Source organism: Lynx rufus, unplaced genomic scaffold, assembly GCF_022079265.1.
Source record: "Lynx rufus isolate CCGP_SWC_20201006 ecotype Redwood Valley unplaced genomic scaffold, mLynRuf1.p SCAF_8, whole genome shotgun sequence".
Classification (NCBI taxonomy): Eukaryota; Metazoa; Chordata; class Mammalia; order Carnivora; family Felidae; genus Lynx; species Lynx rufus.
In genome coordinates, this window is record NW_025814896.1 from 109,634,236 (window position 1) to 109,648,335 (window position 14,100).

Below are 14,100 nucleotides of genomic sequence, written 5' to 3' on the forward strand. Positions count from 1 at the left end.
GTGCCTGTTTTCCCCCATGTCCTTGCCAACACGATGTAATCATAAGCTTTTGAATTTTTGCCAAACTGATGGGTGAGAAATGGTGTCTTAATGTTGTTTTGAGTTTCTCTTATTATGAGCGAAACTGAACATTTTCTCGCATGTTTAGGGTCCATTTTTATAATGCCTTTGTCGCAAATTGTCTGTGGACATCTTTTGCCCATTTATTCATCGGATTTAAAGATTTTGAAAGTTGTGTATTTGGAAGACATAGCTTTTAATACAATTTACACTAACGGAAGGCAGAATCCCAAAGTACCTGCTGTGGATAAGCTATGGTTTCTGCCTTCCACGAATTCACAGTGTGTAAAATGAACACTATCACAATGGATATGAGCAGAAACTCTGGACCCAGATTGCCTAGGCTTCTTCAAAGGCCAGTCCTGACACTTAGGCACATTTTAAGCCTCTTGGAACTTTAGTTTTTTCTAACTGTAAGATGAAAATATTCAGAGCATATACCTCTCAGGATTGTTTTAAGGATGAAATGACTTAACACATGATAAGTACTTTGAAGGGTGGCTGGAACAGTAAACACTTCATAAATGTTAGCTATTTAGCAGTCAAAAAAATGCTCTGAAACCCACTCATCTGAGCCCATAAGAATTTTGTTTTAAATAGTTATAAAAAATGAGGACCTGGAGGTTTTGAAACATTAGGTGAATCAGTGGTAGAAACAGAGTTTTTTAAAAGTAATCTCTACACCCAGCATAGGGCTTCAGCTCAAGATATTGAAATCAAGAGTCATATGTTCCACCACGGAGCCAGTCAGGCACCCCTGAATAAGACAGATCTTTGAGCCCCTGGAGCTCACTTTCTTATACTGGAGGGGTCTGTGTGGGCTGTAGGAAGGAAAAAAAAAAAACCAAAAAAACCTAAGTAAACTAATTTTGTCTGTCTTGTTCATTACTCGTCATTCAGCACACACAACAGTGTTAGAACTCATTTGTTAAATGAAAACAATGAGGAATAAATGACTGAGTAGTGAAAAATGCAGCTCGATGCGTAGTTAGGCCCAAATCATGAAACGCCTTGCCAACTATTCTGAAGAGTTTGGACTTTATCCTGAGCAGAGAAATCACATCACCGAACTTGCATGGAAGAAAACTTAAGCCAGTGGCTGCGTGGAGGACCCACAGCAGAAGGGCCCCCAGCAACAAGCCACCTCGGTGTAGTGGGAAAGAAATGATGAGTGCGGAATCAAGAGGGAGTCTGAGGGGATGGAGAGGAGAACTGGACAGAGATTTAGAAGTCAAGACTGACTTTACACACGCTTGGTGTAGAAGGGAGGGTGGGGGAGGGACAAGTCTGCAGTAACACTGAGGTTTCACTGTGATGAGAAACTGAAGAGGGATAGCTGACTGGGGAAAACAAAGAATGGATTTTCCAACACACACAGATATGAGGTGACCGTGGGACAATGCTCAGTCTCTTGACTGTACTTGCATTTAGCTTCTCGACACTCCTTGAAGTCGGGAGCTGTGTGGGCCTGTTCGGGGCACTGTAGTAGCATTCTATGACATTAATATAGTGTCTGACCGTGGAAAGGATACCAGTTAGGCCGATTGACTAGGAGGAGTGCAGCCTTAACTCCCTGGGGGTTCCTGATGGGGGTGCACCCAGTAGTAAGTTCACTGCTGACTCTAAGGGAAAGTTTATTCTTTGACTGCAAAAATACTCACTTTTGCATCTTTTTTCATGCCCAAGATGATACCTTGCAGAAAGCAGATTGTTGGCAATACTAGATAGATGCCGCATAGGGAGATTATGAAAGGAAATCCATCATCAGGCCAGGCTTATGGCTTGAGCTTAGGCTGCCCCAGGGCTACTGAACCAGGATGCGGGGAGTTAGGAAGTCCAGGAGGAGCTTCAAGTCCCTTTCCATAAAGACAGAGAACAGATGAATAAACAGACAGCCCAATGAAAACTCCTCTAAAATGGCACCCTGAAGCTTTCATGACACCAGTGCTTTCCAAGAGATTGTGCAGGAGGTAAGGCCGTGATATTTAGACTTTTGAGAAGACGTGGACAAGACAGCAATTCAGATACCTGGACGCCTGTCTTTACCAAGGAAAAGGAGTTTTTAATGCATTGGTGATGTAGTAGAAACCAAAAGAAAAGAGACTGTGTTTCACAGAAGCTTCCACGGACTGGTGTTTATTTTAAAAAGTGACCTGCACTTTCTGCAGGATATCACTGGATCCTCACAAGAAGGTTTCATCATAGTTAGGAAAGGACCTACTACAATTCATTTTCTGATGACAGTGCTTTCTGGCTTGTCCCTGCAAGGTACTAGGGGCAGGAAAAGGTATGCAGTCAAGAAGATAGGGGGGAGGGTCTCATAAGCAGATGGGAGCTATTGCAAATAAACCATAGGATGGTTTCCGGAGGGGAAGCAACATTAGGGACTTGGGCGAGGAAAGATCAAGAGGAAAAGCAGGGCAGAGCAACAGCTTAGGAGGAAGGCAGGTAGGGTGGTATCCCCCACAGAAGGTGGCGGATAAAAAAGAGAAAGGCGTGCGAAAGCAACCGCACGTGCAGGGCACGAGTTAAGGATTATGAAGAAGAGCTGTAAAAAGAATTGGGTTACTGAACTGGGAAGGAGGGACTTGGTTCTCTGGAGATCCCTTCTGCGTTCACACAGACCAGCCCAGCGCTAAGGGGGTGTGGTACTGAGCTCGCAGCCGTGCGGCTGCCAGGTGACCGCGGTGGGGGCGCCGCCCAATCCCATCCAGTAGCGGGAGGCCAGGAAAGCCTAGGGACAGGCTGACAGTCGGGCAGGGAGGCTGGCAGGGCGGAGGCGGAGCGAAGGCGCCGATGGGCGGGACGGGGGAGGGCGTGGGGAGGACAAGGAGGCGCTGGCTACTGGCGGCGCTAGGACCCGCCAGCGTCCCGCCGGCTCCCGGGAGGTTGATAAAGCGGCGGCGGCGTTTGACGTCAGTGGGGAGTTAATTTTAAATCGGTACAAGATGGCGGAGGGGGACGAGGCAGCGCGGAGGCAGCAGCCGCACCAGGGGCTGCGGCGCCGGCGGCGGACCAGCGACCCAAACACCGGGGTTAACCACGTCTCGTCCACGACCTTCCTAGGTACGCGCCGGCGGGGCGGAGGCCGCAGGGTCCCGGTGGGGAGAGGGCGCGGGCCGCTCGGACCCGCGGGCACCGGCCGCAGGCGGCGGGGTCGTCGTCCGCGGCTGGCTCAGCTCTCTTCCCGCCGTCGCGTCTGGCGGCCGCGGGGCCTAACCCCCGCCGCGCCCCGAGCTCCCGCGGCGCGCGGCCTGAAAGGGCGGCCCTCGGGCCGCGGCTCCCGCAGCTGTCGGGTGAACGGGCGGCGCGCGCGTCTGCGCCCGGGCGGCCCGGCCCCCTGCCCGCCCGCCGCGTGGCTGCCGCCGCGTCCGCCCCGACCTGAGGGGGCGGCCTTGAGCCGGGGCCGCAGGCCGGGGGCGCGGGGAAGTCGGCGGCGCAGCGGCTGGGTGCTGGAGAGCTCCGGACGCGGCAGGGCGATCTGTCTGCCGGCGGGCACTCGCTGCCCTCTGTCTCAGAAAGGGAGGACGGAGTGGCTAGGGCTTTATGGGCTCCACGGAGGAGGAGGACGCGGAGCGCGTGGGGGGAGCAGACACCTCGCTGCCAGGTCGGAAAGCTCTTCAGACACCCTTCCAGGAGGGAACCGCAGTCCGCAGGCCAGGGCTGTGCCCCGGGGCTCGCGTTCCGGGGCTCCTCGGCCCCCGAACCCACTCCCGCCGGTTGCGCGTGGCTACGATGCAAGTCCAGATTTAGTTGTTAAACTAGGCTTGTGAGCCGTTTACTAGTCACCCAGACGGTAGTGAGGCCCGATCAGACTGAAAGGACTGTGGTGTGAAGTCACCTGATCCTTCGCTCCCCGGTTTTGCTGAATGTGAGCTCCTACTGTACGTGTACCAGGAGCGCCCCTGCCCCCTCCAAGACGCATTTGCTTTGGCAGCGGAGTGTTGTGTGTCCCTCTCCTAACACCCCTATTTTTAGGAGTTCAGCATTTGATCTTTTGCTGTGGTGTGAACCGAACGCCTGAAATCCTGATTGAGAATTTTGATAGTACTTAAAGGCATGAAGTTTTTCAAATGCTTATAAACAGTAAAAGCTTACGGTTAGGGAAGTCTGGCCGGGGCATAGAGAAGATTTTATAAACTACACTAAACGTGAACTTGTGTTCTTCAGATTCCTCTTTCCACAATCTGATAAAGGTTTAGTGAGATGAGATGTAAAACATTTTGATAAGATGTTATCCATGAAGACACTTCAAGAGAAAAGTTTATGTGAACTATGTATTTCATCATTCATAGTAACCCTTGGACGTGGTGACCATATGTCAGAGGCGATGATAAACTTTAGAGTTTTGATATGGGATAAAGAACAGGAAATAAAGTTTATTTTATTATTGCCTGCCAAAAAAAGCACTTGACAGAACTGTTTACATAGAAAAACCAAAATACAACCAGAGGAGAAGGGTTTTGCTTTAGATCTCTTCTAGTTGGAATTCTCAAATAATTAGTTTTGGAATGCTGATGGATTGATTAATTTAGATCTTTTGGACTCTAGAGGTCTGTAGTGTGTGTGTGTGTGTGTGTGTGTGTGTGTGTGTGTAAGCTCTTGTGCTTTATATATATATATTTTTTAAGGTGACTGTTTTAGATGTAGTTTCACAGTGTTTTATGTACTTGCCTTATTAGGAGAAGCATAACTTTATGACTTAGTCGTGGTGATGAACATTGTTTTTATTTTGTGGTACATTGGAAAGAGATGTGATTCTTAAGAGTTGATAAATAGGGCTCACTATTTATTAAATGTTCTGTCTGCTACTCAGAGGTGTTTGTGTGCTTTTTTTCCCCCTACTCTGGAGGTAGCCCTTCACTTGGTAACCTATCAAATGACTGCCTAAAACCTGCTAATTTGCTCTGAAGTCTCTCAATACTACATTAAAATCCAAAAAAAACTTAAGATTTGTGTTTAAAGTCCTTGCAGACAGGCTGTGAATGAGTAGGGACTCATCTATTTTTGACTTTGTAGAAGCAACTCTTTGTCTCCCTCTGCTTTCTGAATAAGTAAAGTTGAAGAACTGAGTTGGGGTGAGTCAGGTGCCACTCCAGTAGCTCAATCTTACGAAGGTGCTTTGTGTCTCTTAAGAGAAATGCTTACTCTCTTTAGGAATGTACGATCTTTATAAAGTACTTATGTACTCTTGTATTTTAATGGCTTTGTGGGATGATAGGAATCTGTGGATGCGATTAAATCTCCTTAGTAAGGTGTTTCAAAATTCCTGGAAATTCTTTATTTGGTGAAGAAAGATCTGCCTTACAGTTAAGAGGCATTTATTATAGGGAAAATAAACTGTGAGTTAAAATGAGATTCTGGCCTTAAGTCAAGTGTGTCCATTTGGGATTTGATTTCAGTTTGCCACTATGTTTTAACTTTAGGATAAAATTTTTGAATATTCACGAGTGAAAGTAACTTTCTTGAAATTGTTAGACCTTTTCCAAAATTGTGCTTTTTCCACCTGTCTAGTATTAAACAGTTGTTAAGAGTACCTGGAAAACTGTCACCTCGTTCCATGCTGGAGTTCAAGACATATTGTGAGAGGGACGCCTGGGTGGCTCAGTGGCTTAAGCGTCCCATTTCAGTTCAGGTCATGATCTCACGGTTCGTGGGTTCGAGCACCGCGTTGGGCTCTGTGCTGACAGCTCAGAGCCTGGAGCCTGATTCGGATTCTGTGTCTCCTCCTTCTCCCTCTGCCCCTCTCCCGCTTGCACTCTGTCTCTCAAAAATGAATAAATATTAAAAAAAAAATTTTTTTTTAAATCGCGATACTTTTTAGCAAGATACATTAAAAAATTGTTTATGCTCGTTTCAAACACTTGTTTGACATGATTGTGAGCAAAGCCTTTTGGCAGGCTCTCAAAGTTAAGAGACAGAAATGTAAGGAATGGGAGTGGAAGTCAAACTTTTTTGTAACGGTGATTTGTTGCTTTACAGAAGTTTTCTCTGGGGTGGCTACAGGGAAACCCCCTTTTTTTTTCTTTAAAAAATGTAATGGTATTCTCTGTAACCATTTTAGGGTTCTAAAATCCAGGTATGTAAACTTTCTTGGGCATTATTTAACTTAAGGAAGATAGATGTGAGTATTGAGTTGCTGAACTTGATCCCCCAATGAATTCATTACCCATGTTAAGTTTCTTCCTATCCTTTACTGTTCCCTATCACCTCTAGTACAGAAGAATGGTTGAGGGCTTTCTCTATAGCTTTAAAAGTGAGTAGTTGAAAAAACTCCACCAGTCTGAAAATATGGTGGCAATAGGATAATCCTTGATATTTTATAAAGTGCTTTAAACATCTTGCTTTGATTTTTTTTTTTTTTCTTTCTTAAAATCTGCCTTTGAGAGATCCCCTTGGAGGGAGTGATACTGACTTGTCTACAGTCACAGAAACTACTCAGAGGCACTCTTACCCCTGTAGACTTGGAGGAGAGTATGGGTCTTTCTTCCTTGAAAATTATCACAGGCATAATTAGAAATGCCAGGGTAAAACTGTTGAATGATGTCTGAAATCATACTAATGATTTTTTTTTTAGTTTCATAGACATTTAATAGCTTACCAATTGATACAATAGGATTTTTTAATATGCAGAAAACATGAATAAATTTTGTTTTACGCAGTCGGAGAGCAACAACTCTTACTGTAAAACACAAGAGCAATATTATATACATTCCTTTACTGATTTTTTTTTTTAAATTGTGTCAGTATCTTCAGTTAACGTTTACAGTCTGGGAACTGTTTTCTCCAATCACCACCACCTCTGCAACATTCATATGAAATCAGTGCTTGCTTTCATGTCAGTGTCAGATCAACTTCTAACTCGAAGATTTTGTGTTTGTTTCTGTCATCTTCATAGTGAGCCTTAGGGATGCCTGAAGGATAGGCAGGACAAAAAGCAGTTGTGACTTGTAAATCCAGCTTGCCCTCCCCCCACCCTACTGAAAACAAACAAACCCCCAAACCTTTTTCACCACTTTGTACATGTCGTTTCTCTACCAGGAGATTCTTTTTTGCATCATCTAGATTAATTAACACATTGGACTTATATACAGCTGGACAGAAGGAGTAACCATTTTAAGTGCCTTTTCCTTCAACAATTCTAAGGATTGGGACAGTTAATGAGTAACGATACAGCAAGTCACTAAGTGGAGTAGGAGATTTTAAAGTAGAAAGGGAAAAGGTAGAAAGAAGAATTCATAGAAAGAAGTAGAATTCACGAAGTAGAACAACTTTGCTTATTAAGTACATTGAGAAGTACAAAATATTCAGAAGTGCAAAGCCGAGATAACTATTTTACAAATGATTTTTCAAGTTATTGGTAATCCTATCTCTCTGTGTTTATGTGTACATATATTTGCTAAACTTAGGTAGATTTTTGTAAAATGTGTATTTAAGTAGCCACCCTCACTATCTACTGTGGGATAAATGGCTGTAGGTAGGCGGTTTTATGGGCAGATGATATCTATTAGAAGGAATTGTTAAGTCATGAAAGACTTATTTATACATTCTCTATTTTCCCAAGGAGATAGTGTACATTTTGACTAATTTGGGGTTTAGTTTTCTGACCAGTACAGGTAGGATCTAGGGGATGCCTGGGTAATGTACTATCTTAGTAGAAATTATTCATACAAATTATATTTCTGTGACTGGCATCAAAATAACCAGTAACTCTAGTAACTTGTTGGTGAACTATGTAACTTATGAAAGAGCTTATCAAGGATCTATAGTACATTTCATCTTTTTATTGCATAATACTCTGTGGGGGTAATGTTTCTTTAATTACAGAGAAGCAAGATAGTGCAGTGGGAAAGAATGAGGAATCAAAAGCTGAGTGACATCACTTAAACTCTCTGAGCCTTGAAGCCCCGCACATACAGCAGTGATGATAATCCCATGATAGGGCTGTTGTGGGAACAAATGAGATGACAGGTACAAGTGTTCTGTAACTTGTAAAGCTGTCTGTGTGTAAGAGACAGTAATGTACATGTAAGAATGGTGCCAATTCGACTATGCTGTTATATAGATGTGTATATTTGCAATCAGTCTCTTCTAATTTTTTTTTCACTGCAGTGTGGACAAAGGTTTATTTTGAGCAAGGGTAGTGGGTACATTTTTAACTTTATCTGTAAAATGCTGATAATGTGTTCATGATTAGGGGTATTGCAAGTATTAAATGTGATAAATGCGCCTAACCCACCGGCAAACATTCTGTTGATGGTAGTTATTACTATAATGTATAGTATTTAAGATGAGACTCTGAACTAAAAGTTAAGTTTCACAATAGGTGACTTGAAAGACCTTTGTTAGTTTTTATAAGATAAAAATATACATGCATATTTCTCAGCCGTCTTCATTTTAATAAACTTGCACTTTAGAGAATCAGTTAATCATATGGCAAAACAGTCTTCTGAAATTGTCAATTTTTTTTAAGATTATTTATTTTTTAGAGGTAGAGACAGTGTGAGCAGGGGAGAGGCAAAGAGAGAGGGAGACACAGAACTCAAAGCAGGCTCCAGGAGCTAAGTTGTCATCACAGAGCCTGATGCGGGACTCGAACTCACAAACTGTTGAGATCATGACCTGAGCTGAAGTCGGGGGCTCAACCGACAGAGCCACCCAGGTGCCCCTGAAATTGTTTATTTCAATTATAGGATTCAGTATGAAGTAATTTCTTAGTTAAGGTCATGGCAGTTTCCAAGTGGAGTGCATTGACTTTTCAGACAGTAAATGTGTAGAATCTAACGGGTCTGTTATGCCCAAGAGTGCCTCAAGAATGATTGACTTGAAATTATACAAATTGTGAATCCCATTAAAAGCTTTTTTCCCCCTACATGTAATAATCATTTATAGTAGAGCCATGGATAGTGCTTAGGACATATTATTTTAACCAAAGACTTACTTTTGAATTCTATACACTTCTTACGATCATCAGAATGGATTTAGAATGGAGGCTTTAATTTAGAATGGAGGTTTTAATGCTAGCTCTATAATAACACTTTTTCCTTCCTGGTAGGTAATATCTGCCCTAGTAAACTTAAGCAAATTTCCAGGGTTTTTGCTTTTTGTTTTTTGATTGTTAAATAGTCTGTGAAGGCACTTTAGAAACTTTAAAGCCTTCTATAAAGAAACTTTTTAAAGGGGGTGAAATTGAAATGCTAAATGAGCTACTTTTTCATATTTGAATGAATGGGTTCATGAGATATTAAAAGTTGGATTAAATTCACTTTTATCAGAATGGGAGGGAGTTGATTTTTTTGAAGTAAGTTGTAGGGAAACTTTGACATGAAATCATCCTTCTTCTGAGATTTTTTTTGAAGACCTTTGTTAATCACATCTTCAGAAATCGCTTTCTTTTCATCAGCCCTTTAATTTTAAAATAGATGTGTCAATATGAACTGTGGAAATTTTGTTTAGAGTTGAGAGACTTTTTATTGCAGGAGAATGGCAGTGGCCTTGGGTATTGTTTATCAAATTCTGAAGTGTAGGCTAGAAGTTCTCAGAAAGGTTGAACAATGTTGTTGATGCCAAATGTCTTACAATTAGATATTAAGATAGAAATGTACTGCATTTAAATTATAGCTGAACTTGTGATTGGTCAGAGCTTTTAATCGAATACAAGTCGTGGATAATTTATACCTTGTAAAAGTTTTAATTTTTGTAAAATTTCAAAAGCAGTAAATCTTTATAGACTTTGGAAAATATAAATAAAATAAAAAAGAAGAAAGTAAAAATAATATCAACTAGTGGTAAGTGATATGGGAAACAAAGGCAAAAGAAAAAATTAAATTTCCTTGCTACTTATAGCCCATTGACAAGTCTTTGAGACAGGCATAGTGACCTTCCTCTAGGAACTCAGCTGCCTCAATGATGACACTTTGCAAAAGGCAATATTAGCTTAACATTATCCCAATCTCTAGGGTCCTAGAGGATTCTGTAAGTCTACTTTAACATATAAAAACTCCTTTGGAAACTTCTTTTATCTCTACCCCCCAAATACATGTCAGCAATCATCCTCCAAGTATATGGCCCACTGATATACATCTCAAGGATCTCGTGACTAAGGTTTTATTAGACAGTAATAAATGAACTTTTCCTAACAGTAGCTAGCCCCCTTAAGGTCCTGGAAACCTTGTTTCCAAAATTCCTTAGAGACTTGCAGTGTCCCTAAGCCCCCTCCCAACCTGAAGGTATGTAATCAGTCATCCATCACAACCCTAGTGCAGCTCTTTCTGCCCATGGAGCCGGTTCCATGCTTTAATAAAACCACCTTTTTGCACTGAAGAGGTCTTAAGATTCTTTGTTGGCCGTCGGCCCTGAACCCCAACATTTCTACATCAGTAAGTACTGCTAACATTTTAGTGTACATCTTTTAGTATATATCCTTTTTGAATGAATAATTTAATTTTTCCTAAATTGGGATCTTACTGTAATTTTGTAATTTGCTTTTTCTTTAAAAAAATATTTTTTTAATGTTTTATTTACTTTTGAGAGAGAGAGAGAGAGAGAGAGAGGCAGAGTACGAGCGGGGGAGGGGCAGAGAGAGAGGGAGACACAGAATCCGAAGCAGGCTCCAGGTTCTGAGCTGTCAGCACAGAGCCTGAAGCAGGGCTCGAACCCACGAGCTGTGAGATCATGACCTGAGCCGAAGTCGGACGCTTAACTGACTGAGCCACCCACGTGCCCCTGTAATTCACTTTTTCATTCCATATTGTATTTCCTTGTGTGATTAAATAATCTTTACAACATGATTTTTAAAGTGGCATTAAAAATGGGGATTTTTTTGTGAACAATGCTGGCGAAACATCTTTGTAGATAAATTTTGACCTTTAGGATATGGTTTTAAAAGTAGGTGGGTCAAACTACCTATACGTTTTCAAGATTGAAGACACATCAGCAAATCATTTGGAAAGGTTGTTACCATATAGTCTGTGTTCATTTGGGTTAGGTTTGTACTTGTTTACAAATACTTCTGTTCACACGTGGATATTGTTATTTAAAAATGAATGCCAACACATAGGTAAAAATGAGGACCTTACTGTTGCATTTGCATTTCATTGATTACAGTTGATCTTGAAATTTTAATATGGTAACAGAGTGTGAACTCAGAACTTTTTACTAATTGTATTTTTATAATCTTGGACCATCTCAGTGTTACTCTTACTATTTTGTAAAAGTCCTGTTGTGTATAAGAAATTCTTTTTCATATTTGCTTTTTAATTTTGTGGGGAAGGGGGTTGGCGAATAGTTTTTTTTTTTTTAAAACGTTTAAAATGACTCCATATGAGTGCTTTTCTTAAATAAATCGGCAACTTTTCACTTTACTGATGCTCGTCTCTTCTGAATCTTTAGGTATGCTAGAGGGTTTTCTTTTCTTTCTTTCTCTCTCTCTCTTTTTTTTTTTTTTAACTGTTTTGAATTCTTCCTGAGATATTGTTTGTTTCTGACTCATTAATGACAGAGTATGTGCATCTGCTTTGGTGCCCATAGTGTGATAGAAGTTCCTAGCTTAGGAGCTGCGTTCATATTGTCCCACCACCAAGCTTCAACTTCCTTAACTAAAAGAAACCTACTTTGGAAGTTTTTAGATTAAAAGATAATGTCTTAAAAGCACTTGGCATGTATTGACTATACAAAGAAAGTTATCACCCCTTCAGGATGAAGAGAGCCTGAAAGGGCTGGGACTTGTTTTCTTTTGGGAGAAAAGAGGGGGAGTAGGGCAGGCTGATAGAAGACCATTTTTAGACAAAGAACTAGCTTTTTTTCCCTTGATGCTATCAGTTGACATATTGAACACCTACCTTTTGAAAGGGCTTTTCAGTTGTGTGTAATGAGTACTGGTGTGGAAAAGTGTAGAACAGATCCCTGTTCTAAGCTTTCATGTAGTTGGGAGATCAGATAGACCTTATGCATATTTGTGAGTAAAGTTTATCATTAAGTTTATAATTTCAGAAGTAGGAACCCCTGTGTGTGAGGGTGGGCTTTGTCAGGCCTTGAGGAATGAGTGGGTCCTAGGAGGCTGAGTGTAGGATATCTTACTTGTTTGAAGATAGCCAGTATTTGGTAAGTTTTTTTTTTACAAAATAGTTTAAGCACTTGTCTATTTCTAAGAATTTTTCTAAAAGGGATGCTTAAAAAGTATTTAAAAGCAATTAGATAGTGGTAGCTGAAAGATCAAATGGTGTCAGAGCATGTGTAATAAAAAAAAGAATATGGGGCACCTGGGTGGCTCCATTGGTGAAGTGTCTGACTTTGGCTCAGGTCGTGATCCCACAGTTCATGAGTTCAAGCCCTGCATTGGGCTCTGTGTTGGCAGCTCAGAGCCTGGAGCCTGCTTCAGATTCTGTGTCTCCCTCTCTCTCTGCCCCTCCCTTGCTTGCACTCTGTCTCTCTCAAAAATAAATAAACATTAAAAAAGAGAGAATGTGGGCTGTTTTTATAGCCAAGTTGAGCAAAGAATTGATTTAACTAACTGGATAGTTCCTGGAAAAACTGTCTGAATAGCCCCAAATGTGACTTCTTAAAAACTATGGAGATATGTTTCCCTAACCCTATTTTTAAAAATTATTTATTTTTGTTTATTTTTTGAGAGAGTGCACAAGAGAACATGAACTGGGCAGAGGCAGAGAGAGAGAGGGAGAGAGAATCCCAAGCAGGCTCTGTGCTGGCAACAGAGATCCCAACGTGGGACTCAATCTCCTGAACTGTGAGATTCTGGTCCAAAATCAAGAGTCAGATGCTTAACTCACTGAGCCACCCAGGTGCCCCACCCTGCTACCCCTGTTTTTGAGCCATGTGTATTTATCTACCACAAGAAACTCTGACATGTACTCTAAAAGTTGCCAAACTAGAGAAAGGATGAAAGGAGAATATATTGAGAACCTCTGACCTTCTTATTCCTTTTGTTTTTTCAAATTAGTCACATTTATCTACTTAGAAGGATGTTTGTCTGTTTTGGCACTATTCCTTTCTTTTTACAGCTGTTCTCGTAGTAGGAATTTTGCCTGTATTGAGCCGAGTTTGGGATTTGAGTGTATACTTTTGTTTTTGTTTTTTGTTTGTTTTTTGTTTGTTTGTTTTTTTAACTGCTCCTATAATGAGCCATCTGAGGTAGAGAGTTGTGACAAAATGGAATGTAGCATCTTATTTCCAGAGTCTTGGCAGATACCTATTTGAGATTTGTCATAAAAACCTTATTCTAAATTTAAGCTTGGGTCCCTGTGTATGTATTTTAATGACTCCTTTGCTAACTGGTTATCCCAAATTTCAGTCGCTTTTCTATGGATTTAATATCTTTTAACTTACTACTGAGTTAATTTTGGGGCCAGATTAAACTGTTTGCCTGAGTTAAGGAAACCTACTCTGGTTTTGATGGATTCCTGATCCCTGTGTTAGAAAACCTTAGAGTAACCGTTTCAAAATTACTTTTGGAAATGGAAATTTAGTGCACCATAGTTTTTCAAAGACTTATAAGAAAAGAATATGTTCCTTATAAAAATATGGAATAATTTAGTGTTATCAGTTGCCTAGTTCAGAGAAGGATGTTGAAGAACTGGCTAGCTCTTGCATTCATTGCTTTCTATTTTTACTGTCACCTTCTGACTTCGGGCTTCTCACCTTGTACTCTGGCTCTTCTAGTTGCTTAATATCTGATTTCCCTGTTTTTTTAGGTTCTCATTATACTTCTTACTCACTCATCACTTTTGGTTTATCTCTGCAACACAGCTTTGATCCTATCACTCCTCTGCTTCAAAATTTTCCATGGCTCTCAGGATAATGCCCAGTATTCTTACCCTAAACTTTTAAGGTTAGCCTTAATCTGCTTTTCAGGGCTCAGAGAGATGCAGCCTTCTCCAGGATGTCTTCATTGATACACTAGTTTAACTAATCGAACATGGCTCTTTCTTTATTATACTGTTCTTTTGCACTTATTTTGTCGGAGCCTTAAGAGTGAGGACCATTATCAGCAAATTGTATTTCTCAAGTATAGAGTATAATGCC

At 41.1% G+C, this 14,100-nt stretch overlaps 1 protein-coding gene across 3 annotated transcripts in view; it reads left to right on the forward strand.

Moving 5' to 3' along the window:
- Positions 1–2,987: 2,987 nt before the first annotated feature.
- ATL2 (atlastin GTPase 2) overlaps positions 2,988–14,100 on the forward strand; it is a 58,189-nt gene continuing 47,076 nt past the window's right edge. For 2 of the 3 annotated variants that reach the window (XM_047068665.1, XM_047068667.1), the window contains exon 1: positions 2,988–3,126. In XM_047068665.1, coding sequence (XP_046924621.1) covers positions 3,009–3,126 — 118 coding nt within the window. In that variant the 5' untranslated portion in view covers positions 2,988–3,008. The remainder of the gene's footprint in view (positions 3,127–14,100) is intronic. The other variant, XM_047068666.1, reaches the window with a different exon arrangement.